We start from the raw sequence: 24626 nt of genomic DNA on the forward strand, positions 1-24626 counted from the left end.
CTCTCTCATGCAGGACGCCACTGACATGTATTCTGCTTTCATTGTGCTCAATGCAACAGCAGTTTGTTTCATACTCTTCCAGTACATCTGAGATCCCGCCAGGAATATTACATATCCTCTAATATGTTTGCAAGCATCTATACAAGTAGCCCAATCTGCACCAACAAATGCTTCAAGTACACTATGTGATCAAAAGTATCTGGACACCCTCAAAAACATAAGTTTTTCATATTAAGTGCATTGTGCTGCACCTCGTGCCAGGTACTCCATATTAGCGAACTCAGTAGTCATTAGACATTATGAGAAAGCAGAATGGCGTGCTTCATGGGAACTCACCGACTTTGAACGTGTTCAGGTGATTGGGTGTCACTTGTGTCATACGTCTGTACACGAGATTTCCACACTCCTTATCATCCCTAGGTCCACTGTTTCTGATGTGATAGTGAAGTGGAAACGTGAAGGGACACGTACAGCACAAAAGCATACAGGCCGAAGATCTGTTGACTGACAGAGACCGCCGACAGTTGAAGAGGTTCGTGATGTGTAATAGGCAGACAGTCTATCCAGACCATCATACAGGGATTCCAAACTGCATCAGGATCCACTGCAAGTGCTATGACAATTAGGTGGGAGGTGAGAAAACTTAGGTTTCATGGTCGAGCGGCTGCTCATAAGCTACACATCACGCTGGTAAATGCCAAATGATGCCTTGTTTGGTGTAAGGAGCATAAACATTGGACGATTGAACAGTGGAAAAACATTGTGTAGAGTGAAGAATCATGGAAACCAACATGGTGACCCGATGGCAGGGTGTGGGTATGGCGAATGCCCGGTAAATGTCATCTGGCAGTGTGTGTAGCGCCGCACACCGTCAGGTGGCTTGCGGAGTATGGATGTAGATGTAGAACATTAGAATTCGGAGGCGGTGGTGTTATGGTGTGGTAGTGTTTTTCATAGAGGAGGCTTGTACCCCTTGTTTTGCATGGCACTATTGCACCACAGGCCTACAGCACTTTCTTGCTTCCCACTGTTGAAGAGCAATTCGGGGATGGCGATTACATCTTTCAACACGATCGAGCACCTGTTCATAATGGACAGCCTGTGCTTACACGACAATAACATCTGTGTAATGGACTGGCCTGCACAGAGTCCTGAACTGAATCATATAGAACACCTTTGGGATATTTTGGAATGCCAGCTTCGTGCCAGGTCTCACCAACCGACATCGTTACCTCTCCTCGGTGCAGCACTCCGTGAAGAATGGACTGCCATTCCCCAAGCCTTCCAGCACCTGACTGAACATATGCCTGTGAGAGTGGAAGCTGTCATCAAGGCTAAGGGTGGGCCAACACCATATTGAACTCCAGCATTGCGGATGGAGGGCGTCACAAACTTGTAAGTCATTTTCAGCCAGGTGTTCGGATACTTTTGATCACATAGTGTATTTGACCAATGGGATAATACATGAGTTTATAAAGTACTGTTTACTTCAGGTACCTTAGTACTCTTTTTGCTGTGTTCTAGACTTTCATATTAAATTTTGAACAATAATGTGACAACTTTGCTACTGAGAAAGCTATGTCTGGTTGAGTTCTCTGTGATATGGAAAAGAGTCTACCAATAAGCTCACAATATGTGAGATTTTTGGCTTCCTCACTACACGTTTCATCAAGAAAATTCTGTTTCATTTCCATAGGGATCTTGGCTCCCTAACATTTTGAAGTCAGAATCTATCAAGTAGTTAATTAATGTACTTCTTCTGAGAGAGACTAATTGTTCCACCTTTCCTGTTCCCAAATTTTCACCTTACATGTGTGATACCATGCCAAAGTGCTTGATTTCAAAGCAACTTTTTAAAATAGTTTTACTCTTGCCCAGTCCCTTCATTTTGTGCAAATGTTACCATATTATCCACATATACCAATGGAGTAGCTTTCCCTTCCTTTGCGCTAAGCTTGTACAGACATGGATGTATATCATTTTGAATAAATACCAGTTCACCCAGTGAGTTATTTAAATGATCATTCTAGCATGTGACACTTCGGTATAGTCCATGTATTGATTTGTTTAACTTGGAAACCAAACTTTTGTGGCTATTCTTGATGAAACCTTCTAGCTGGAGCATATGTACTTTTTCCTTTAATTTGATTTGCAGCTATGCATTCTTCACATTGTATGATGAATACGCCAATTTTTCTCAACACTTGCTGCTATCAGTAGATGAATCATTTCAAAATTCGAAAAAGAAGTGTAATTATGTTATAGTCTACACCTTCTACTTGGCTAAACCCTTTGCTACTAGATGAGCTTTAAAAATCTGCTTCTCACCAACTGTCTTCTTCTTAAATACCCATCTGTTCTTTACAGGAATTACACCAGATGGTAGCTCAACCAATTTCCAAGCATCACAATTCTTCCAGGAGTTAATTTCTTGATTCATTGCAATGATCCATTCTGCTGCCTCATCAGAATTAACTGCTTCGTGATACAATAATGGTTCATCACTCTTCCTTCCTCACATGATATTTATTTGTGCTTTTCCACCATAATCTTTGTCTTTGAAAAGAAATGTCATTGGATGACATTTGCTGAAACTCATTTTTTCATCTGTTACATCTTTTCTTGACCTGCATCTACTTCATGCAGTTTCAGCGTGTTCCATTAGTTCCTGTTACCTCCAGTTTCTTTCAAATTTTCCTCCTGATCTGAGAAAGCATAAAATTTCTCTTCTATGTTAGAATCTTCTCTATCACTTCGTAATTCATCTTCAAATTCTTGGAAATGATATTGGAGTATTTGCCATTAAAAAATTATTTGAATATACTGTCCCTGAATTCCATGACCTGTTTCATTTCAGGTGTCCAAGTCCTATATATACGGCCATGTTGAGAAAGTCCTGTAAGAATACCTTTTTCTGTCCATTTGTATCATTTAGAATGATGTCTTTGTTTGGGTATGTGATTGAATGTTTCACATCCTGTAACACGTAACTGTCACACATTAGGCCTTCTACCTATCCAGATTTCGTAAGATGTTTTTTTGTTGTTGTGGCTATTTGTAACACGATTTCTTATGTATGCCACAGTGTGCATCATCTCAGTCCAAGAACTCTGATAAATTACTTCCTAGCAACTGTGACCTTACCATATCCATTAACATTCTGTTGAGGTGTTCAGCTATTCCATTTTCGAGTGATATGTATGTCATTGTTATTTCATGCCAAATTCCTTCAGGTTCACAAAACTGTGACCATTTGCACAAACAGAATTCTAGGCCATTGTCTGTGTAAATTCTCTTCTAGTGTTTTCTCATGTGTTTTTCCATTTGAACCTTTCATGTACAAATTCTTCAAATACTTCATCTTTATTTTTTGAGAAATGCACAAATCTATATCCGGTTACATCATCCACGATACTCGTTAAATATCTATTTCCTCCAAGTTTTGAAACATCAGTAGGTCCAATGAGATCACTTTGAACAAGTCCTGAAGTGGTTGTTCGTTTCTTCAAATCTTGTGATACAGTTTTCAGAAATGGTCTTCATGTAGAGTTACCCACCAAACGGCCAACACACAGGTTTATTTCATCCTTTTCACAGTCTAATCCCAGGACTGCTTGCTTTCTTATCTTGTTGTTTATTGTACACTTACTGATGTGCATCATTCAATAATGCCAGAAGTGTAGAGATTTTGTGTTACATTTGTTATTTCCCTGTATGTTTACTAATATGTCAACTGCACATACCTTCGTATTTGTACAGGGTGATTTTTTCCATCATATACAAACTCAAGGGATTGATCAGTGAGAGCATATGGGAACAAAAAAGGTCTAATGCCCTTATGTCAGGAAATGGATGGTTTCCATGTTAGAGACAATTTATTAAGCCATACATTGTTGCAGAGACTGCAGTCTAATATGCGGTGTACCATGCAGCCACAGTTACAGTTTCTGTTGAAAATGGTTTCCATGTGCCTCAACACTTGGATTTACGTGCCGTAGCACGTTCTGTCTCACACGCTCACATCGGCCAGGCTGCATCTGAACAATGTCAAAGGCAGCATGAATACACTGCTCCATTGTCTCCACATCGGAAATGGGCTTTGCATACACGATACTTTTGAGGTGCCCCATAACCAGAAATCGCACAGGTTGAGGTCCGGTGAACAAGCAGGCCATGGAAATGGACTCCCCTCGTCTGGTCCATCGACTAGGGAAGACACGGTTGAGATGCATCTGAACATTAACAGTAAAATGCACTGGAGCACCATCATGTAGCAGCCACATAACCCTTCGAACCATCTATGGTACTTCTTTCAGCACAGGACTTAAGGTCACTAGCAAGAAATGCCAATAGTTCCAGCCTGTTAGGTGATGTGGGAGGAGTGCTAGTCGCAAAATATGTTCACCAGTTATCCTGGCCCACACATTCTGGCTGCACCGATGCTGATGATTTGTTGTCACCATACCACGGGGGTTCTGCATACCCCAGATGACTGTTATGAAAGTTGAAGATACCACTCCGCATAAAGGTGGCCTCATCCGTAAATAGGATGGGTGAAATGTATCGCGGAATCATGGTTGCCTGGTGAAGAAACCAGTGACAAAACTGCTCCCGATGTGAAAAGTCTGTCGCTAGTAAGACCTGCACACACTGTAAGTGATAAAAAAGGTCTAATGCCCTTATGTCAGGAAATGGATGGTTTCCATGCTAGAGACAATTTATTCAGTCATATATTGTTGCAGAGACTGCAGTCTAATATGCGGTGTACCATGCAGCCACAGTTACAGTTTCTGTTGAAAATGGTTTCCATGTGCCTCAACACTTGGGTTTGTTATGGAGAATGTTCCAGATGATTTTGTGGCTCACCCTGTACTGGCAGGCCAACTGCTTGGTACTGGCACGGCAGTTGCTGTCCACAGTGTTAATCACATTTTCCTCCAAGTCTGGTGTTCAAAAATTTCGGGTTAGCTCTTCATGATTTCCTGCTTCCTTAAATGACCATGTCTCAGACAAATGGCAAAACATTGTTGCTGCCATTGAATGCTGTGGTTGTCGTCAGTGGGGATAGGTCGTCTGACGGAACCTTGCTGCCCATTGCCATTTGTCTTAATGTAACACCATATCGGCAAGCTCTCGATTTGAATACAGAACCATTGTGTACAATGCTGTATCATGTCCACTAAGAGGTCAGTCAGCTGTTGAAATGAATGGGGTACAACATTACCAGTTACTATGCCAGTAAAGGGTGCTAGTGCATGATCTTTGAGGAACAGCACCATTCTCTAGGAGGAAATCGTGTTACTGTAACTTTGGCTGCGTGGTACAGTACGTATTAGACTGCAGTCTCTGTGTGTATGGTTGAATGGATAAATGGTCTCTAGCATGGGAACCATACATTTCCTGACATAAGCTCATTAGACCTTTTTTGTTCCATATCCTCTCATCAATCAATCCCCAGAGTTTGTGCACGGTGGAAAAAATCACCCTGTATTATATAAATGGTCTTTGCCCTGAGTTTTTAATCATCAGTCTTCCAGATTCATCATAGACCTTGCAACCTTCTTCATTGAAAATAACTTTTCCATAATTTTTCAGTGAGCTGCCCAGACAAGATTGCAGGGCATTTGGAGCCATGTGATGAGTTGCTGTGGAATCCACTGTCCAGTAATCACTGTTCACTGTACTTGGCAGCACTCATACTAACAGCATCTAGATTCTTTTGTTCCCTTACAATTTTCACTTTCCAGGACAGTTTCTGTATATGTGACCAACTTTGTGACAGCTGTGATAAATGAAGCTATCTTTCCGCATTGTTTCTTTCTTCATTCGTTCCTGTCCTTTGTCATGTTTCATTTTTTTGGTACTTTTAATTACCAGTATTAGCTTTCAAGGACATAGTAGAATTTTTACCTTCATTACATTAATGATGCCTAGCGTCATGACACTTTTAATTGTAGCACTCTTAAAATCGGTATCTGGCAAATTACACAAATCTATAACTACTGCATCCCATTCATCTGGAAATCCACACAGAATAGTCATTACTTAACCTCTATCTTAAGTTAATCCCCAAGTGTTCACTAGATTTGCTTGTTTTGTTTCTCAGTCGTAGATAAATTTCTATTCATTCACAGTTGTTCGTTTTTAGTGAATATAACTTCCCTCTCAGTTGCAAAGTGTGAAATTTGCTATCTCGTGGGGGCATACAATTTTTGTAATTCTTCTGATACTATTTTTGGATTTGAAAAATATTATATTTATGCATTTGCTGCTTATCAGATATAGAAAGTACAGCTTTTGCTACGGCCTTAACTTGATGTGTTATATATATTTCTTTATCAGCAACTGATGCATCTTCACCAGATTCCATCACACCAGGCTCAATTAAAATCCACAAATCAGATTCTATTAGAATCATGTTAATCTGGTAACAACAAGGAGACATAGTTTGCTCCAATTAGTGTCTGTTCTCCATCATCTCTGCACATTTCACTATTCATTTTACTGTTGTTTTCTTTTCTGTGAGATTCACAACACAGCTCAGCATCACTTAACATTTTACAGATGCAATGCATGAATATATTGCCCAATATTTGAAAATAATTCGTCTTTGCCACACAGATGAGTTTCAGATTGGCTAATTGACACTAACACAATTCTCTATATGTTTTGTTAGCACGACTTGGACCATTGTTGTAGTGGAATACAACTGTTGTATCACACACATTGCATTTATTAAGAGAAAAGCAGCAGACAACAGCAAAGCAGTTACAGAGCAGCACTATAACAACACTTTGATTGTCTTTTTAAATAATGTCAAAGATAATTCAGTCATGTCACAGAAATGGAATGAGTAAAGGAGCTCTTTTCCACCTGTATTTCCTTTAATAGTGTGTATAGTGCATTCATACTGAGGTCATCAGCACCCATACTAAACTGATTTGAGAAAAACGTGGCCAAAAATGTTTAAACTACACTTCAAAAGCTCCATTTTGATTCTTTTGCCGTCACACAGAAGCACAAAATGCACAAGACTCAGTCATTTTGTAAGATACAGTGTTAAAATAAGCAAACTATAACTAATAATGTACACTGTGTTAAAGAATAAGTTTTTGGTCAACTCCCTTGTGCTGAATCAGTGAAGGTTGGAAGGCTTCAGCTGGTAGTCATTTGTTATTGGCTGCAGCCTACATTACCTAGCTGAGATTACTCTGTAGGGTAGCCATTATTTTTTGCTGTGTTACTATGTTGTACTCCGCTGTGCTTTATACTGTGCCTCTTCCTTATGATAAGTATATGTGATTGCTACAATTACCATTTTCATTAAATATGACAGTACATACGACAGCAATAGTAATGATTGTGAGCAACATTTAAGTGATTTTTATTTCCATTCATGACTTGTTCTGCTTGCACGGAGGCGTGAAGCAAATGTTGAGGTGCCTTTACTGCGGGAGGCGAACACCAGGCTGAAAATGACTTACAAGTTTGTGGCACCCTCTATCAGCAATGCTGGAATTCAATATGGTGTTGGCCCACCCTTAGCCTTGATGACAGCTTCCACTCTCACAGACATATGTTCAGTAAGGTGCTGGAAGGCTTCTTGGGAATGGCAGTCCATTCTTCATGGAGTGCTGCACAGAGGAGAGGTAGCGATGTTGGTCGGTGAGGCCTGGCATGAAGTCGGCGTTCCAAAACACCCCAGAGGTGGTCTATAGGATTCACTTCAGGACTCTGCGCAGGCCAGTCCATTACAGGGATGTTATTGTCATGTAACCACTCCGCCACAGGCTGTGCATTATGAACAGGTTGAAAGATGCATAAAATTTTTGAAATTTTTGGAAACATAGTCAGTGATCTTAAAATTTGTTAAAATTGAAATTTAATATAGTCTTGATCGCAATCTTGTTTTATTTTTTATTATTGGAGTGAGTGACTAGTTTCTACACTAAGAAAGAGTCATCTGCTGACTCCAGAGCGGTGGATGGACAGTGCTAGACGATTTCTGTTGACCCTTGATGCTCGTGTAACTGCTAGAGCGTCAACAGAACTCTTCTAGCAGTGTCCATCCACCGCTCTGGAGTCTGAAGATGACTCTTTCATAGAGACGAAACCGGCCACTCACTCCAATAAAAAAAAAATATTTTAACAAGATTGCGATCAAGACTGTTTTAAATTTCAACTTTGAAAGATGCAATCGCTATCCCCGAATTGCTCTTCAACCGTGGGAAGCAAGAAGGTGCTGTAGGCCTGTGCTGTGATACTGCCACGCAAAACAACATGGGGTACAAGCCCCCTCTAAACATGGCCTCACCATAACACCACTGCCTCCAAATTTTACTGTTGGCAAGACACACACTGGCAGATGACGTTTACTGGGCATTCGCCATACCCACACCCTGCCATCGGATCGCCACATTGTGTACCATGAATCGTTACTCCACAGAATGTTTTTCCACTGTTCAATCATCCAATGTTCACACTCCTTATACCAAGTGAGTCATTGTTTGGCATTTACTGGCGTGATGTGTGGCTTATGAGCAGCCACTTGACCATGAAATCCAAGTTTTCTCATCTCCCACCTAAATGTAATAGCACTTGCAGTGGATCCTGATGCAGTTTTGAATTCCTGTGTGATGGTTTGTATAGATGTCTGCCTATTACACATTACGAACCTCTTCAACTGCCGGCGGTCTCTGTCAGTCAACAGATAAGGTTGGCCTGTACATTTTTGTGCTGTATGTGTCCCTTCACATTTCCACTTCACGATCACATCGAAAACAGTGGCCCTAGGGATGTTTAGGAGTGTGGAAATCTCACGTACAGACGTATGACACAAGTGACACCCAGTCACTGACCATGTTTGAAGTCCGTGAGTTCCCTGGAGTGCCCCATTCTGCTCTCTCACGATGTCTAATGACTACTGAGGTCGCTGATACGGAGTACCTGGCACTAGGTGGCAGCACAATGGACCTAATATAAAAAACGTATGTTTTTCGGGGTGTCTGGATACTTTTGATCTCATAGTGTAGATTAAGTCACCTGAAACTGTTGCTGCATGTACTTTCAAAATAAATATGGAATTGGTGTATTGTTTTCACAGAGTATTAGTATGCACAAAGGCTCACATTTTGTACAACAGTTTCAGCAGTGATGGAAGAGATGTTTAATAGTTTCACTTGCACATTTCTGAAATCGAACAATTCTAATTTTTACTGCAGAATGGTGGTAGAGGTGACTTGGATCACCATGACTGTTTTTATGGCACTATAATTATGTACATATGGCATGATATTTTAGAGGTTACGTTTGTATTGTGTTGGATTCCAACTTCAGTAGCACGTTGCAGGTTCTCAGTTGGGGATAGGTTCATTGATGAAGGTGGCCGAATAGTCTGCAAAACATGCTGTGGAGATGGCAACAGTATAAGATTGAGTGCTATTCTGTTACAGTAGGGTACTAGTATGAATTTCCACGAGACTTTGTGTTGCTACTGTTGATATGGTTAAGTGTCTGTCATCAAAATACAATTGGGAACAAGTGTTGCTTGAAATGTGTTCCTTACTGTTAAAACAAATGGCGTGCCAAGACATAGTATTGACTGCTGCTTTAACTGGAGAACCTGAGACAAAGACCGCTCCGATGGTGGTACAGACACGATGAGACAAAATTCCGCTCAAACTGTGAGCAAAAAGACACTGCCAGCGAACTGAAACTTGAACATGAAGTACTGAAAACAATTCAGACCAGTAGCTTCAATGAGGAGTGTTCACACTTCTACAACACAGGAACAGATCACCTGAGTGATGCCAAAAAGAGAACTACTGAGAGCATTGACTCATGAATGTGCATAGGCTGAGAAACTTGCTGTGTGGTAGGCCTCATGGAATGTGATGAATATGCCTGCCTACAGACTGTAACAACACAAGAAGAAAGAAGATGCTGCTCCATGGAATTAAATATTACACAAGCAACAATCCACTCACTTGAAAAAACACCTGAAAAAAACTTGAAAAACGAATTGGCTGCTGCAGTAAACAAACTGCTGCACAGCAAGATAGTTGTCCATTCTTACATATTGCGGGTCTGTTGTTGCTTGCATAAATGATGGGGCACAACCTTCTTTCTGCAGTATGACCCATCACAAGCACATCTAACAGACTGTAATGCTGTGAAGTGTATAACCTCTGTTCGTCTTATTAACTCATTTGCAAGTTTTTCCATGAAATGCAGATCTTTTGTGTTGTTCTTACATAGTCTGGCAGGCCCATAAAGAATTTCTGCTCTTTCTGTTTGGTGTGCACATGCAAATTGATCTTTGTAGCAATTTGGAACAAGTGAGATCATTATTTACAATTTGGTACTAAAGTTTCTACTTACCAAGTAGTGACGTGAAATGGTTACAAGTTTTGATGTGATGTGTGTCTCTGGAGGTGTGAATAAATAATGTGTGTTGTTCTTAAAAGCTGGAAATGTAGAACAGTGTATCCTTTTAGAAATTTCTTTGGGTGTGTAACTAACACAGTTTTATTTTTAACAGGGTGAAAGAAAAGATTGCACATTGTGTGACAATAGCTGATGCTATGTGCCAGACTGGCATAAAAGGAGCGTCAAACTTTTCCCATTTGCTCAGTGTTGCAATTGAAATCTTGCTTCAGTTATGTGATGACCAGCATTCTGATGTACGTATGATCGCAGATGAAAGCCTCAACAGGATTATTAGGGTGAGTCTTTTTGTAGAAGTTATCTTTCATTAGTTTCTGATACAACTATTTTTGTACATAGTATTCTAGAATATTGAATTGCATACAGCATACTGTGATAGTGTAGTTTCAGAATGCACACTGAGTGTGTTTCCTTACAGTGAAGCTGAATAATTCTAGAGCAAACTTTCCTGTTTTTCATTTGTTTCTTCCTTCCTTCCTTGTCCTGTAGTGATATTAATGTATAATGGCATATTTTACCACTCTTTCTATTTTGAATGTGCAACAATTCAGTTATTGTTGTAATTATTTTTGGTATTAACTCTTCATTAAATGCTGCTACAATCTTTAGCAGTTACTCAAAATTGCTCTTAGACTAATATTGGGATGCTTTCTTACTAAACCATATTCCCATTATTTCAGTTCTTATTTTAAAAATGGGAAGAATCTGTTCTCCACATCTCGTAGCTCTTTGTAAGGTATATAATCTCTTTAATGAGATCTATTTTGCCTTCTGTATTTTACTCTGTATACTTTTACGCTGTGGGCTGTATGCAGTACTGAATAAAAAGGTGTAGTTGCCAACCATTCGGAACAGTTGGCTGACAAGTATGCAAAATGAAAATTTGGCACTGGCAATCAAGAATAAAGGCGAATGGTGTGAATATAGCATTCACTAATAGTGTAAAATTGAAAAACATGTATAGCATGCTATACAGTTAGTGTCTCTTTTGTTGCAGACATTTTTATTTTCCAATTGCTTTATACACAATTTCTTCACTGTTTTCCTTTTCATGTAATACCTTTTATCTTCCTTTTGAATTGCCAGTTGCCAAAATCCAATGTTTGATGTCTCGGTTTCATTTGTTCTGCTATCAAGCTGTCTTCAATTTTTCCTGTTTTTCCAGTTTGTGAATGGGTATGCTTCATTCGTATTATAAATTGTCACTACAAATTTTGATTTTAAAATTATACATTTTAGTTACTTTAGAATGCAGCCAATAAAGCTATTACAGGAGTCCTATCCAGGCACCTTCCAGGCTGGTAAACCTTGTGTTGTATAATAGCGTCCTGGACAGAATTTGTGTACTCTGTGTGCCTGTGTCTAGTGTTATCACATGTGAAGGGGTTGGGAATGTTTTAAAAATATTTGCAAATTGTGTAACTTTAGTGGGTCATGGATACCAGCCCTGTATTCATCTAGTCGGATGTGGGAAACTGTCTAAAAACCACATCCAATATAGCCTGCACATTGGCACTTATTGTTAATCTGTTTGCGGATTTGATCTGGATCCACAGCATCTCCCTGCATTCTGGAAGCAGCATGATTATGCACATGCTTATGCGGTTGGGTGAAATATGGCGTTATGATTGCTTTGTGTAGTATACCCAACTACGTTCATTATTTAATAACCCTCTTTGTTATCACTTCAGTTGCAAGTACTCTTACAAAAGAAATGTGAACTAAGTATTCAGCTTTCTTGCTTGGTAATGTGTTTAGCAGGCTGTAAATTATATCAGTATTGTTAAGTATAGATATGAATTCCTCACTTGAATATTTGTTTTTTTAGGCTATGGCTGATAGCAATATTGTTAAGATCCAAGTTGAACTTCATAAAGAAATAAAGAAGAACAGCAATCCTCGGAGTTTGAGAGCAGCATTATGGAGGTTTGCGGAATTGTGTCATATGATCAGGTACGTTGAATGTGTTAATCAAAGAACAAAAAACTCGCTGCTACCAGACACCGTACAGGAGTTTTACATTTATTTGTTTGTTTGTTTGTTTATTTATTCATTCCTTAATTCAACTCTATACAATTTCTGTTATATAGGTATAGTCAGGACATACACAATTTCAATTATATTTATGTGCATAACACAATACAAACATATCTAACTTACTGAGAACTAAATTTAGTTACCATTAAGATGAGTACCCAGCACCAATCCAATATACCAACAAAAATAGCCAGTTTTTGAGAATACAGTATAATATAATTTGGTGACTAAAAATCTACTCATGAGGCTGCAACAAGAGGAAATACACGAAAAGATTAAGGAAATGTGAAAGCTTTTGGGGCCAGTGGCTCTTCTTTCTGGCAGAATTGTTAAAGGGGAAGGAACAGGGATGAAATAAAAGGACTGATGAGATTTAGGAAATGGAGTAATAGAAAAGTCATCCAGAACCCTGGGTCAGGGAAGACTTGCCATGCAAGATGAGACGGAAGACCCCTCACCTGGATTTCTGGGTGACTTCTCTGTAACCCTCCCCATTTTCTAAACCTCGCCAATCTTTTTCCTTCATTCCTCTTCCTTTCGCTTCAGCCCTTCTGCCAGAAGAAGGATCCACTGGCTCCAAAAGCTTGCTCATTTCCAGTACTTCCATATGCGTTTTCTTTTGCTGCCACTTGGTGAATAATGTAGGCTGGATGAGATAAGAACATGAATATCACACTTTGATGTCCACATGAATTCATTTTCTCGTCCTCACAATTTTACATTTTTCACCAATTCATTTTTGCAACATACGCCATGCACTCACTAATCTTCATTATCTTACACTCTGGAAAGTACACATGTTCTATATTTATATTTTGTGTTATAAATACACAGATGTCATAATAATTTCTTGTTTGAAGGACATCGTCTCTATTATTTAGCTTCTAAGTATGTTATATCTGAATGTTACTATCTATTCAGCCCAAACATCTATTGTAGTAGAAAAAATATTTCTACTGTAGTTGGAAAAGGTACAAGTATACACACTAGTTATTTCCAATTACACACTTGGTTGACAGGGCAGCACTGGATCAGGATTGTAGTAACATAATAAGAAACAATCAGTAACATTTATTAATAGTGATAGTACTAGTTCACAGCTTTATATAACTTCACTAACAGTTTGATATGTGCAACTTGATTTCCTATATCTGTTACGATGAAATCTAAATAACTTTGTTGTCTCTTGGCACTTGTCTGACTCACGGTATTTGGCCGTCTCTTGGCACTTGGCAGTTTCCTAGCACTTGCTGTGTGGACTGTTGTCTTCTTAACGAAAATTGCGGAACTTTACTCCTCGAGTAATTGCAGGAAATGCTGAAACTGTAGGACCTTGGTGCATGTTCGCAGTTGGATCTGCATCAGCATCAATACTAGGTGGAAGCAAAATAATCCATGGTTGAAAGCACTGTCTCTGGTGACTGGCAACACTAGTCACGGATGAATAAGGCACGCTGATGGACGTGGCGCAGAAGCCGAGTGTAGTCTCAATTAGCAATCGCCATCTGGATGCTGCAATCCAACAAGCTTTCCTTCGTAAGCTACACCTTATTGGTGTTTTCTTTGATTTGGAAAAGGCCTACAATACTACATGGAGGCATAATATTTTGTCGCAGCTCCATTACTGGAGATTCCTTGGACGTCTACCGACCTTCATACGCTCCTTTCTCTCGGACACATATTTTAGATACAAGGTTGGGAATGTTCTGTCTGATGGTTTTAAGCAGGAGAGTAGTGTCCCTAAAGGGAGTGTATTAAGTGTCGGGGTTTCGCCATTGCAATCAACAGTATTGGGTCCACAGTGCACCGTCCGGTACTATGTTCCTTGTTTGTGGATGACTTCTCCATCTTCTGTGCATCCTCCAGCCTTGTCACACCTACACGGCAATTGCAGTTAGTGACTGTTCACCTGCTTGCGGATTGGCTGCTTCCATAGAACCCGCTTGCTGATTGGCTTCTGTCTACTGTGGCCATGAAACTCCAGTGCTGATTGTCTGTTGTATCACTACACTGTAAACCACTCTTGATTTCACTTTTCAAAGTTCACGAGTCCTTGTTTATTGTGGTTATGTACAATACTCGTCACCTGGGGCACTGCATGTAGTGGTTCGCCTACTTTGTTTTTTTGTCGATTGTTTGTTGTCCCCAATGTCGACGTGCTGGCTGAAAACATAGGGGTTGGATGTGCAACCACTGTCTACTGTAAATGATGTAGCCGAGAGATGCACAGTTGCCTTCCACAGTCTTTTACCATCATTTTTCATAACCCCCCGATAATAGTTATTTGGTCAGTGCAGTATTGTTATAACTTCCCATAAGCCTCATTAATAGTTAGCAGGCGAACATCCACATATTACTACAATAGTTTCCTGTTGAACATCAACGAGTAGTAAAAACATAACCACACAATTCACAGTTCTTTCGGAATAATCAGGTATGTATGGAACAGACACAGTCAGTCCATGTCCGAGTTTCAGCTGAGGAACCTGTGTTGGTTAGAACAACAACAATGCTTCAACTTAACTGTGGAGTAAGTGTTAAACAATTAGGCCATGTGTAAAGCAGTGACAGTGTCTGTTCCATACGTACCTTTCTATTCTTCAAGAACTGTGAACTTTGTGGTTAGGTTTTTACTGCTCGTAGATGTTCAGTAGTAAACTATTGTAGCAGTATGTGGATGTTCACCTGCAAACTATTAATGAGACTTATGGGAAGTTATAACAATAGTGCACTGGCCAAATAACTGTGTATTATCGAGGGGTTGTGAAAAGTGGTAGTAAAAGACTGTGAAATGCTACTGTGCATCTGTCGGCTACATCATTTACAGTAGGCAGTAGTTGCACATCCAACTCCTATGTTTCAGCCAGTACGTCGATACCGAGGACAGCAAACGATCAATGAAGAAACAAAGTAGGTGAACCGCTACAAGTTGACGATTATGCGGTTGGAGGAATGGTCTTGCACTGTAGGTTTTAAATTCTCTATGGAGAAAACAGTTTGTGTTGATTTTAATCGTTCCTGCTGTCTGTTTAATTTACCCATTTTAAAACTGGGGACACCATTCTCACTTTTAAGGAAGAGATGAAATATCTGGGTCTTAGTTTTGATGGGAAGCTGACATGGTTGCCAAAATTGAAAGATCTGAAACTGAAATGTCGCAAAGCCTTAAATATCCTTAAATTTGCCAATCATAGGTCTTGGGGAGCTGATAGGGCACGTCTGCTCTAACTTTATAAAGCCTTTGTGCGACCCCAGCTTGAATATGGATGCCAGATTTATGGGTCAGCAAGGCCTTCATACCTTAAAACGCTGGATGCAGTTCACCCGGAGGGTATTAGGCTGTCAGCAGGAGCCGATTGCACGAGCCCTGTTGTTAGTTTGTGTGCGGAGGCTGGTGAGCCTACTCTGTCTATTCGACATCTTCTTCTTGTGGTATGCCAAGCATATCAGGCATTCAGAATGAGATTTTCACTCTGCAGCGGATTGTGCACTGATATGAAACTTCCTGGCAGATTAAAACTGTGTGCCAGACCGAGACTCGAACCTGGGACCATTGCCTTTCTCGGTTGGGCACACAGTTTTAATCTGCCAGGAAGTTTCATATCAGCACACACTCCACTGCAGAGTGAAAATCTAATTCTGGCAACATCCTCCAGGCTGTGACTAAGCCATATCTCCGCAATATCCTTTCTTTCAGGAGTGCTAGTTCTGCAAGGTTCGCAGGAGAGCTTCTGTAAAGTTTGGAAGGTACGAGATGAGGTACTGGCAGAAGCAAAGCTGTGAGGACGGGACGTGAGTCGTGCTTGGGTAGCTCAATTGGTAGAGCACTTGCCCGTGAAAGGCAAAGGTCCCGAGTTCGAGTCTCGGTCCGGCATACAGTTTTAATCTGCCAGGAAGTTTCATATCAGGCATTCTCCGTTTCTACATCGCTTACACCCAGCTATGTTGTTCAGCCACCACTGGAACGGCTGTTCGATCATCGGCCACAAGCAACATGGCCTTTGGGATATGTGCAAGGGGAGCTTTGAGTTGTTATAGGTGAGGGGCATGGTCCAAAGCCACGGGTGGAGTAGGGCACCCTCCTGGCTACTACCAAGGCTTAGATTACTTTTTGAACTGACTGCTTGCAAGAAGTATTGTACCCCAGACTATGTTTTTAAAATTATATTTAATGAGATTTCACGGAGCCACCCTGATTTTATTACTGTCTATACAGATGGTTCTAAGTAGGGAGATTTTTTTTGAATTTTCTGTCATGGTCCCTGACATTGTCCTCAGGATATGGCTCAAAGAGCAGTTTTTAGTTTATTACATGGAACTATTTGTTATCCTCAGGGCAATGGAGCTGGATGAGACAGCGTCTTTGCAAAAAATTTATCATCTGCTCCGATTCTCAAAGTACCTGTCTTGCTATTCAACAGATGTATGCAGCAGATAAGATGGTGCATCAGGTGGAAGACACTCTCCTCCTCTTGCAAAGACAAAACAAGGAAATAATTTTTTGCTGGGTTCCAGGATACACAAAGATTCAGGGATACGAACTCTCTGATGCAGCTGCTGAGGAGGCTTGCTCCCTTCCTCCTCCTGCTCGCTGTCCAGTCCCTCTGCGGCCTGTCACTTCATTTGTGACCAGGAAGGCCATATGTTTGTAGGAGTCTCAGTGGCTGGAAGTGAGGAATAATAAATTACATTCCATAAAGACATCATTGCGACTGTGAATTACCTACTCCCTGCCTACGACGGTGTGCAGAAGTAATCCTTACTCAGCTCAGAGTGGGACATTGCCCATTGTCATATGGTTTCCTCTTACATCGGGAGGGGCCCCCAGTGTGTCAGAGATGTGGGACACAGCTGTCAGTATGACATACTTTAACTGAGTTTGTTTTATATGACGACTTGAGGATTGAACTGGGTCTCCCACAGGATCTTCCCTCTAAACTGATAACAAGGCGAGTGTTGTTCCTGTCTTAAGATTTTGTGTGGTGTCCGGAGTTCTTCCCAAAATAATGGGTGTGCAATCTTAAAGTGTCACACAATGGCTGGGTCATGTATTATTGTCGTCATCCAGCCATGGTTATCTGTCCCTTTTTTAACAGCCTCTTAACAGGTATTTATCTTAGATTTTATTTAGTTATTCTGCTGTGTCTCGTTGGGATTTTATTGCGGGCTTTTCTGAAGCTCACCTTCTTGCGGTTGCTTTACAATTCTTGTGGTGAGATGGAACATAGTTTTCTAGTTTATTGATCCTTTTCCGTAGATTTTCACACTCTTCTTCAGTATATCATTAGTGCAAGGGTGCTGATGACCTTGCTGTTTAGTAACCTCTGCCATAAATCATCATCATCACTGGATGCAGCTGCTTGGAACTGAGAAGGTGACAGGCGAGTGGTTGTGCCTGTGTGATTGTGGCCTCTCGTGGTATTGCTGTGTACCTCTTACCTTTAACACAGTGATATTCTTTTAGGCTATATGTAGATGAAAAGATAAATAACATCTTAATTTATTTCTGAAAACAGGTATCTTTTCAATGCACCTAATTCTGAATGATAAGTTATTGTATAAAATATGTCCACCAGCGAAGGGATCTTTGTCGGTCAGTTTGAACTGCTTCCTATGTGGATAGTAATTATCCATGTTTCTGGAATTGTAATCATATATGTCTGTATTTAACTGCACTGTTATATTTGCTTTCAAGTGCATAACTGTTGCAAATATATATAGGGAAGGGACGGTCATGATATTAAGTTCTGTGAATTTATTTCTGCAGGATTGCCTTGGGGTCACAGTTACAAGGCATCCAACAGCCTTCTCCTATAAAGCTTCAGTAACCCATGTGTATTCGTATGTGCTGTGTTTTCCCATACTATAATGAAGTATAAGTGCAGGTATGCTGGACAATAGAAAATTGTTCACAGTGTATCTGTGTTCACAATCCTAGACATCTTTCTCGTTAAGAATGTGGTAGAGCTTAGTTTTGTGCATACTTTGCTGAATGGGCATCACATGTCCAGTGTTTACCAATAATGGCACCCAAGAATTTGTAAGTCCTTACTTCCGTAAGAGCTGAATTGTCTAGTTCAACGCAGATATTGTTAGTTTTTGCAGTTTTATTTGTTTGTAATTGTATATATGTTGTCTTATTTGCATTGTTGTTTTCACCAAAAAATTTATAAGCCTCTCTCAGAGTTGTGGACACACTTGATTCCATTTGTTTGACTGTGTCATATTTTACTATGAGTGGAGTGTCATCTGCAAACATTACTACATTGTCACGGGATTGCAGAGCTAATCCCTGAGGTATAACGAACTTTACTAGCTGAAATTTAGAGTACACATTTGCAGTAGTGCACATTTTAGGCTTCACTTCTACACACTGCTCTCTGTTTTCCACGAACTATTTTATGGTGTTAGCTGCCTTGCCCCTAATGTCTTAACAATTTAGTTGTAACACAATCAAATAACTTTGAAATGTTGTAACTACTGGGAAATGGTGTTGCTAGTATTGTGGTTATGTTCTTGATATAGGTACCGAGATTTGAGTGTGTTTGTGATTTTTTATTTTTTTTATTTTTTTGGGACACTTTTGTAAAGATCAATTAGGCTGTTTCCTTTTCTTGCACTTGTGATTTGAGGTCAAGTTTACTAACATTGTTTTTCATAGCAACTAAAACTTGAAGTATGTTGATAATATAACTGATTGTTATTTGTGGTTTATCACATGGAACTATAGTGTTACCACATTGGCTTTCAGTGGCACCTCAGTTAAAGCACAAACAACTAGGAGCCTGCTGCTAATATGGGCAGATTGTATATTTTTTCCCTCCCCCCATTTACAGCTAGTGGCAGTTAGATCAGCAATATCTGATAATGACAGCACATGCTCTTCACACAGTTGCAAGTGAACTGTCACTTTGTTATGATGCGTTGGTAGACAGTCCATGTATACCATTGAGACCTCTCTTCAATTGAATAAATTAGTTACTTAGGCATGAAGTGTCAACTAACAAGTAATTCTAATCAGACAGTAATCATACTATGACTATATGCATTGCTTTTTAGGCGTAAAGATTTAAAGAGGTAGCATTGGTACATGAAATGTGGCGAAAGATGATATGTCATGAAGGTTACTCATGCACCTGAATATGGAAAAAAAAGAGGGCAACCCTTTGTTTGACCTTCCTTTGCTGTACAAATTCCACCCAGAATGAAAAGTTTCATTGTCATGTGTACATGCCTGGAACTCTTTTGCATGTTTAGTATGATGTGGATATTATGATGGGAACTACTATTGGAACCTCACCACAAGTGCAGTATTAATTTGATATGATGAGGTATGATTTCCTGCAGCTGTGTGTTACTTCTAGTAATATATATTTTATCTGTTATATTTAACTGAGAAGGCTGAAAATTATTTAGACAAAATATCTGTATGGTGCAAAAAGTGGCAGTTGGCTCTAAGCAATAAAGAGTATCATTCACATCAGCACTGAAAGGAATCCATTAAATTTTAGTTACAGATAAATCACAAAGAGCTGAAGGCCATAAATTCAGGTAAATACACGGGGATTACAAGTGTGAACAATTTAAATTGGAACAGTCACATAGAAAAAGTGGGGAAGATGAACTAAAAACTACATTTCATTAGCAGTACACTTAGAAGATTCAAAAGATCTACCACTGTGTATGCTGTGCTTGTCTATCCTCTTCTGGAGTATTGCTGCACGGTGTGGAATCCTTACCAGGTAGAATTAAACAGTGGTATTGTTATCAGGTAGAATTAACAGAGGACATAAAAAAAAACATTCGAAGAAGGGCAGATTGTTTTATATTATCACAAAATAGGGGAGTAGTGTGACAGATGTGATACGCAAGTTAGTGAGCAATCATTAAAACAAATGAATCTTATGGTGCCGTAGCGCTTTTCACAAAATTTCAGTCACCAGCTTTTCTGCTTTGAACGCGAAAATATTTTGTTGACACCCACCTACAGAGAGAGAAATGATTATCTTAATAAAATAAGAGAAAGCAGAGCTCGCACAGAAAGATTTAAATATTCAGTTTTTCCAAGCACTGTTCGAGAGTTGAATGGTAGACAGAGAAACTGAAGTTGTTTCATCTGCCAAACACTTAAGTGGGAATTGCAGAGTAGTTGTATGGACTTAGATATGAGTATAAATGGGTCTGTGAAATTATGCAGGTTATTTGTTCATGAGACCCAGAAAATATTAGATACAGGCTCCCAGGTAGATGCTATTTTTCTTGACTTCCGGAAGGCGTTCGATACAGTTCCGCACTGTCGCCTGATAAACAAAGTAAGAGCCTACGGAATATCAGACCAGCTGTGTGGCTGGATTGAAGAGTTTTTAGCAAACAGAACACAGCATGTTGTTATCAATGGAGAGACGTCTACAGACGTTAAAGTAACCTCTGGCGTGCCACAGGGGAGTGTTATGGGACCATTGCTTTTCACAATATATATAAATGACTTAGTAGATAGTGTCGGAAGTTCCATGCGGCTTTTCGCGGATGATGCTGTAGTATACAGAGAAGTTGCTGCATTAGAAAATTGTAGCGAAATACAGGAAGATCTGCAGCGGATAGGCACTTGGTGCAGGGAGTGGCAACTGACCCTTAACATAGACAAATGTAATGTATTGCGAATACATAGAAAGAAGGATCCTTTATTGTATGATTATATGATAGCGGAACAAACACTGGTAGCAGTTACTTCTGTAAAATATCTGGGAGTATGCGTACGGAACGATTTGAAGTGGAATGATCATATAAAATTAATTGTTGGTAAGGCGGGTACCAGGTTGAGATTCATTGGGAGAGTGCTTAGAAAATGTAGTCCATCAACAAAGGAGGTGGCTTACAAAACACTCGTTCGACCTATACTTGAGTATTGCTCATCAGTGTGGGATCCGTACCAGGTCGGGTTGACGGAGGACATAGAAAAGATCCAAAGAAGAGCGGCGCGTTTCGTCACCGGGTTATTTGGTAACCGTGATAGCGTTACGGAGATGTTTAATAAACTCAAGTGGCAGACTCTGCAAGAGAGGCGCTCTGCATCGCGGTGTAGCTTGCTGTCCAGGTTTCGAGAGGGTGCGTTTCTGGATGAGGTATCGAATATATTGCTTCCCCCTACTTATACCTCCCGAGGAGATCACGAATGTAAAATTAGAGAGATTAGAGCGCGCACGGAGGCTTTCAGACAGTCGTTCTTCCCGCGAACCATACGCGACTGGAACAGGAAAGGGAGGTAATGACAGTGGCACGTAAAGTGCCCTCCGCCACACACCGTTGGGTGGCTTGCGGAGTATCAATGTAGATGTAGATGTAGTGTGTCGAGTAGCTCAAAGATTCCCCACATGCATCTCACATGCTGTTCTCTATTACATGAGTAGTGCAGTGGGCACGAAGCAGTAAGCAATATTGTACTGTTCCTCACCCGCATAGTATGAGTTCAGAAATCCACACTTTGGCGAACTTTTTTTCTGATGGTACTCTCTGCGCTCTACTGGTCTGTGGATGTTGAATGGAAATGCGAGCAACACTGGGTGTACATCACAACGTGTGATATTACCACTAATGTTCTCAGTGTGGATGGGTGGTCTATGGAGTCAACGTTGCTCTGTGATTCTTTACTGACAATATTATTGTTGACAGGGAAGTGAGATGATTATAGCAAAGTGCAGAATAAATGGGGCTGTATTTCCACTTGATGATGCACTGTGATTCAGATTCTGTAAATGTGTATGAATGGTGATAATACACACAAACAAATGAGAGATAACAGTGATACTTGTAAATATCTGGAGTCTGACACTTCATGTAAATACCTAGGGGTAACAATATGAAGTTATAAGAAAGGAAACAGATTCATGAAAGCTATACAGTGAAGTCAAGTGGGAAACACATATTTTTCTTCCTGTGATATCTGAAGAGAAATTTATGTTGTGTTACCATATTTACCCAAGTATAAGATGACCCTGATTATAAGACGACCCCCCTTTTTTCAAGAGTGTTCTTAAGAAAAAATTATTTTTAGCATATTCTGACTCATCAAAATTATGAACTGTTTTATTGACATAAATTATCTGACTAAAAAGTTAATATTATACCTATTCTAAATTTATGCCATTTATTGATTTTCTACATTTTGATAATACGGAGGGAAATAAAATAAATGAAAAGAAATAGTTTACATTAATTTTTGGACTGTTTTCTTTTCTACATTTTTCGCTTACTCACCTTGTTGCCTATGGTATCACTATCCTGATAGCAGAGCTGTGAACTTCATATCTTCATTGTGATAAATGTGACTGTTTCTTTCAAGTGTGTTGCAATTTCTGAGGTTGTGGTTACTGTTGTGAGACCTGAGAACACAGCTGATTTTATCTGAATACATATTGGATTTCGCTTCTATACTGATGTGAGAATGTTACAATGTCTCTTGCTTTCACACATATCATCTGCCACCACTCTCTCATTGGCTATGTAGGACCAGCAGCTGACACACCCCTTTTCGTTCCTGTCCTGTTCTGGTGAGCATAGACAACATTGCAGCATGAAAAGCAGAAGCATACCACTGTCCCCAATCTAGACACTTATCATCTCCTGCAAAAATGAATAATATTGTTGGGTATTTGTCCAATTTTAGAGTCATTTCAATTCCAATCACAAATGGATTCAGGCAGACTGCCCTCCCGTAGTGCTGAGCTTGAGCAACTGTGAAACATGGACTGCAATATCTTCTAGTGTGCAAGTCATATGCAACAACAGCAATTAACACACAAATAAAAGATTGCAATCAAGATTCAGTCCAGTTCTCAAACTTCATTTGTCTTGCCATCTACATATGTCTGTTGGCGCTATCTCCACAACGGGTCTTGGCGCTGTAATTAATTCTCATAGCAAACTTCCTGGCAGATTAAAACTGTGTGCCCGACCGAGACTCGAACTCGGGACCTTTGCCTTTCGCGGGCAAGCGCTCTACCAAGCTGTGGCTGTGGCTAAGCCATGTCTCCGCTATATCCTTTCTTTCAGGAGTGCTAGTTCTGCAAGGTTCGCAGGAGAGCTTCTGTAAAGTTTGGAAGGTAGGAGACGAGATACTGGCAGAAGTAAAGCTGTGAGTACCGGGCGTGAGTCGTGCTTCGGTAGCTCAGGTGGTAGAGCGCTTGCCCGCGAAAGGCAAAGGTCCCGAGTTCGAGTCTCGGTCGGGCACACAGTTTTAATCTGCCAGGAAGTTTCATATCAGCGCACACTCCGCTGCAGAGTGAAAATCTCATTCTGGAAATTCTCATAGCAACAATTACAGTTCAATGTGATTTGTTTTGTTTTGTTAGACATTTAATATTGAATTAATTTTCTTTTTTGTTTCATCTTAATGCTGATTATAAGCTGGTTATATTTTTATATGGTATTCTAATAAGTGAACAGTGACTGAATTTCTCATTTGCAATCAAATAAAACATTGATCAGAGTTCAGGATCAAGTACTCTTTTTCTGAAGGACCATATTTCTTCTTTTGAATGCCCTTAAAAAGCAGCATTTTGTAATGTTTGTACACAGTATCCATACACCAGAAGAACTTTTTTTGCAAATATGTTAAAATACAACTAGAATTTGTAAGCTGATAGAATATAATGCTATTTCTTGCTGTATTTCACTCAATTGTCAGATTTTAATCAGAAAAATAGATTGTTGTAGCAGCTGGTTCATAGTTTCTCATGTATTCATTGCACTAGCGCCGTGCCAGTCATATGTCAAGTGATTGTTCAAGCAATGTCAATATTGTATTGATCATATAGGCATATCAGAAAATCGTGAGTCTGCCTGAAAGTGAGTATCATTTGTCCAGCCCCAACCTTCCAGATTCTTCAAAATAAATATGCACCTGACCTCAACAGCCAGAGTTTTATCTGAAATGTAAATTGACCCCCATAAATTGTATTAATCAATGTAAAAATGTTAAAATCAGCAGCAGTAGCTTAATCTGTGAATATAAGATGACTGTATTTTTTGAATGGCGAATTTGGGAAAAAATCTCGTCTTATAATTTGGTAAATACGGTATGTGTGAATAATACTTCCCATGATTATTTTCCCATAGGGTGTAATTTTGTTGAAGGATAATATTAA

The 24626-nt window shown here is 39.8% G+C and overlaps 1 protein-coding gene and 1 non-coding gene across 2 annotated transcripts in view; both read left to right on the top strand.

Moving 5' to 3' along the window:
• LOC124605364 (huntingtin) overlaps positions 1 to 24626 on the top strand; it is a 511164-nt gene that overhangs the window by 15374 nt on the left and 471164 nt on the right. The window contains exons 2-3 of the mRNA XM_047136992.1: positions 10541 to 10724; positions 12275 to 12399. Coding sequence (XP_046992948.1) covers positions 10541 to 10724; positions 12275 to 12399 — 309 coding nt within the window. The remainder of the gene's footprint in view (positions 1 to 10540; positions 10725 to 12274; positions 12400 to 24626) is intronic.
• Trnas-uga lies at positions 16284 to 16358 on the top strand. Its single transcript has one exon. It is a non-coding gene; the product is annotated as a tRNA-Ser (tRNA).

The sequence above is a fragment of the Schistocerca americana genome, chromosome 3, assembly GCF_021461395.2.
Source record: "Schistocerca americana isolate TAMUIC-IGC-003095 chromosome 3, iqSchAmer2.1, whole genome shotgun sequence".
Lineage (NCBI taxonomy): Eukaryota > Metazoa > Arthropoda > Insecta > Orthoptera > Acrididae > Schistocerca > Schistocerca americana.